Raw genomic sequence first — 4,184 nt, forward strand, 5'->3', positions numbered from 1 at the left:
ACAATTTTCAATGAAAGATTAGTAAACTAAAATATAGACGTGTTAGCTAAGATATGTAAAGTCGAGGTTAGTCACAGGAACGTAGAATAATATTACGATTTCTTCAGATGTCCTTGTGGTTGTATTTTTGATGGTCGGTCAAATAAGTTTATGCTTAAGAAAAGGTCGACCAAACGCCTTGTAGGCTTTATAACCAGTCTCCTCTGTGTTTGTTTTAAATAAGTGAAACTTCCAGGTAGCATTAGAATTTCAATTTATCTATGATATATAAAAACTATTACATTCAATATTTCTAAACTGTTACATTTAAATATTATCAATAAAAATAACTTTATGAATGGCTGTTATTAAATAGATTATTTATACTTTCTAATACTTGTGTGATGCTACGAATGACACTACTGAGACTACATAGACACTACTGAGTAAGTATTAGATATTTCTTTTAAGACAATAAATTGTGAATGCAAAGTGTGTTTTCATTTCAGTCGAATTGAATTTACCACAATATAATCTAGACCACATACATATATGCTGATAATATAAAATGATATTAATATCTTCTTCTTTTTTTCTCCACACTTCACTTGGCTTGCGCGTCTTGCACAATTTCGCCAGCCATTGTCTTTATTAATTTGAGATTTCGTTACACTGGCTTACGTTACTTTGGTCAGGGGGGGAAGCATGGATATTATTATAATAAATTACATTATAACATATTGTAGTATGCAACTGTTCGTACTTCACACAAGGAAAATAAACTTGTATGAGTGTGTTGTATTGCATACAACTTAAATATTAAATATTATTTAAAATGTAAACATTATGTATGCAAGATTATTATATGACCTTCCTCCTATTGATAAGATTACTCATATGAGTTCATTTCATTACGAATCGTTTACTTGTGGAATTGCTAATGAAGCGAACGTTCGACGCGTCTGAGTACGAAGCTACGAAGCACTAACTCACAGCACGTACAGTTTTTGAATGCGCGCCTTTGTCTACTCTTCGACAAACTAACGGTATCAAAAAAAATTCATAATACATACATACAAAAAAGTAAAAAAAACGAGTAAGTGTCTTCATATCTTATTAAAATTTAGTATTATACCCTTAGTCAATCATTTCTGTTTTGCAAAATGTGCGAAAAATATTTACCAGCGAAAATTCGTAAAATCTCGGAGAATTTTTCTATCGAGACTATCGATAGGCCTGTCCGAGTGTACATGTTTATAGATCTCTCATTATTGTATGACAAAGTTTGATTATTCTTAATTTTAGGAGGAATTTTGCCGGTGGAACTATGGGGCAAGATCAAAATGGAAATTCCGTTCTTCCGATCGGATCCAAAACGTAAGCAAAAATTGTTGCTAATATTTATAAATACATACACTAAACGATGATTCATGAAATAAATAATGCATAGTCGAAGTCTCTACTTTATAAATAGTTTACGAGTTTTAACAATTTCACTTCAGAATAATAAAATAGTAAATGTATTGAAAAATCACGACATCAGACATTAGATAATATCATTTTAACAATTAACCACTTTATTTGATCATTGCTTGAAGAAAAGTATAATATTTATATTGAATAATTATTTAATTCATTTTACGTTATTAGAAAAAAATTGCATTGTAAAATATGAAATATCGCAAAGCAATCAATATCAAAAACAATAACATTTTCGATACTAAAAATATAAATTCGTCTAGATAAAAAATATATGGAAATATCAGAAAATAAATATTGGATACGGGTACAACAAAATTCTTTTAATTTTATTTTACGGATATTTACAATATAATATGATATAAATGAATCATAATAATTTAAAAAAATATGATAATCCAAATTAAGTTTGCCGCAATTAGTCAGACAGATTAAAGAAGGAAATAATAAATTTTAACTAACATATTCACAAAACAAAAATAATATTGTCTAAATCTTATTAATAATAAAAACTTCATACTTCATATTTCTTGATTCTGTCCATATTTTAATTTAGAAAATATTATTTTCAATTCCTAAACATATTGCATAGATTTTATTTCAAGAGCTAAATGCGTAGTCAAATCTACTTATAATTATTATAATAATGATAAATGATATTACGAATATTCTTATATTGTTTTCACCAATTTTGGTTATTTTCAGTACGACCTATCGTCTGAAAAAATGTAGTAAAATCTTCTTTATGTTTAGATTGAATATGCATGAAATTATCGTTTTGGAAAACTTTGCTTCTGTCACTTGTTAGTGCTAGAAGTTTAAACCAGTATACTTCAATTTCTTTTTCGAATGTGATTTAGGTCCAATTTTTCGAAAAATGATTTTTTTTATAATTTATTGTTATAAAATTATTGAATCAATTTAATAATACTGTCTACATTGCTTTTTATTTATTATCTTAAACGTTAACCGGTCCGAGAAATATTTCTCTCATTTTCGCCGATCCATAGAAGATTATATGTCTATTTGGTTAATTATAATATCCATAGTTAGAAAATTATTAATTACAATTAGCTTCGTTAGACTTAATTAATATTTACATTCGTATTTTTAAATAAAGGAAATAAAAACTCTAAATTTGAAAACTTTACTTTTTTTTACATTGCTTAAGATCAATGTTATTTGAAAGTTTGTTACCGCTTGTGTAAAAAGACGTAAACCACCCTCATTTTTTTTTCTACGAAATAATCCTAGAAAAAAAAAGGCAGTAAACATTTAGAAAAAAATTCTTTACTATGATAACAGATAATACTTGTCATATTTAAACTATTAATGTTCTGTTTGTAGTTATATATCTAAGTGCTATTTCCAATCAAAGGCAATCCCAATCAAATATTCAGAGACGGTGATTGTTAAGCTAGGGTCCAGGAAAAAGAAATACTTCGAGAGTGTATACTGTCAGGTAAGTACAATTTGATTGAAATTGACAATGTTTACGATCGATTTCCTGTTTTGCCGTGAAGACAAAAGCAGTTCCGTATCGCTGGAGTGAAACGATGCTAGCACAGATGGGTGGAGAGGTCCACAAATCCGAGATGGTCGTCCGTAGGGAAGAAGAATGCCATTACATCGCACTACCTCAGGACAATCTTGATAATATTGCCAGCATTGAAGCAAAGGAAAACCTAATATAATAGAATTCATTTCATTAATCATACAAAATACATTTAGGGTTACAATATATGTGTATGTATGTATATTATAATATATTTGTTTGTGAATTGGAAACAAATAAAGTGGAATTTTTGTCCGATTATGGATCGGAGAGCGCAATAAATGTATGAAATTGTGAATTGATGATGATAATAATAGAGATGTTTGGTATGTGACCGTAATGACATGATGATACGGTCAGTGGCGTACCTGTGTGCGACCTGTACCTGCTTTGATATACTTACTTTGGTACCTGTATGAGTTGAAGTGAGAGCGAACTGAGCGCCGCAACCATGCGGAACCGGTCATGACTTCCCGGACATGCTGACCCAAGCGGAACATTACACTCCAATGCCAAGAACATCAATCAGAACTCGTTCTATATTACAAAACAGATTATATATATATATTTACAGGACGAAAAAATACAACAAAATACACTCGAACGGCAACCTAGCAAAAGCAATTTCGGTTATCATAATAGAGGTATGACATTTAAACTGTTATATATATATATACACATATTAATTCATTCTTTCATAATCAGTGTTATTTATTTATTCGTTGCATGTTTACCTAATGTGCGATTGAGATCAGCACTTATTCTCTTTTATTCGCACGAATATAATTCGAAGCAAGAAGTTACCCCAATTATAACATTATAACTACGTCATACTACGTCAAACTGGCAACAATGTACACAAAGAATCACAGGTGGAAACGGAAATGTTATCGTAATAAAATAGCAGATTATCATGTTTCGGCATTTAAAATTTGGTTTCGGCGGAAGTGGATGTAATTATTTAAATTAATGCCTCCGATTTGATTATTTCTATGGATATACGCCTTTTCTAGCATCCAGATTGATCAATAAATGGGGAAATAATTACATATTTTCGGTTCGTTGATGGTTGATTTTACAGATACTCAGCTCATGTTGAGTTTATTTTTTTAATTAGAGCTGGCTTAATTAGTAGATATTTAATTGATACAATTATAGGTTAGACCAAATC

At 29.6% G+C, this 4,184-nt stretch overlaps 1 protein-coding gene across 2 annotated transcripts; it reads left to right on the forward strand.

The window, feature by feature from the left end:
• Nucleotides 1-1,123: 1,123 nt before the first annotated feature.
• On the forward strand, nucleotides 1,124-3,304 carry LOC108558339. 2 transcript variants are annotated; one of them, XM_017915232.1, is made up of 4 exons: nucleotides 1,124-1,225; nucleotides 1,285-1,356; nucleotides 2,806-2,920; nucleotides 2,982-3,304. In XM_017915232.1, exons 1-4 carry the CDS (start codon nucleotides 1,143-1,145, stop codon nucleotides 3,150-3,152), a joined length of 441 nt encoding a protein of 146 aa, XP_017770721.1. In that variant the 5' UTR covers nucleotides 1,124-1,142; the 3' UTR covers nucleotides 3,153-3,304. The 2 variants fall into 2 exon arrangements, with proteins under 2 accessions (XP_017770721.1, XP_017770720.1); XM_017915231.1 differs by having other exon boundaries at nucleotides 1,128-1,231.
• The last annotated feature ends 880 nt before the right edge of the window (nucleotides 3,305-4,184 follow it).

Source organism: Nicrophorus vespilloides, unplaced genomic scaffold (assembly GCF_001412225.1).
Source record: "Nicrophorus vespilloides isolate i.1.1-1 unplaced genomic scaffold, Nicve_v1.0, whole genome shotgun sequence".
In the NCBI taxonomy this organism is placed as follows: domain Eukaryota; kingdom Metazoa; phylum Arthropoda; class Insecta; order Coleoptera; family Silphidae; genus Nicrophorus; species Nicrophorus vespilloides.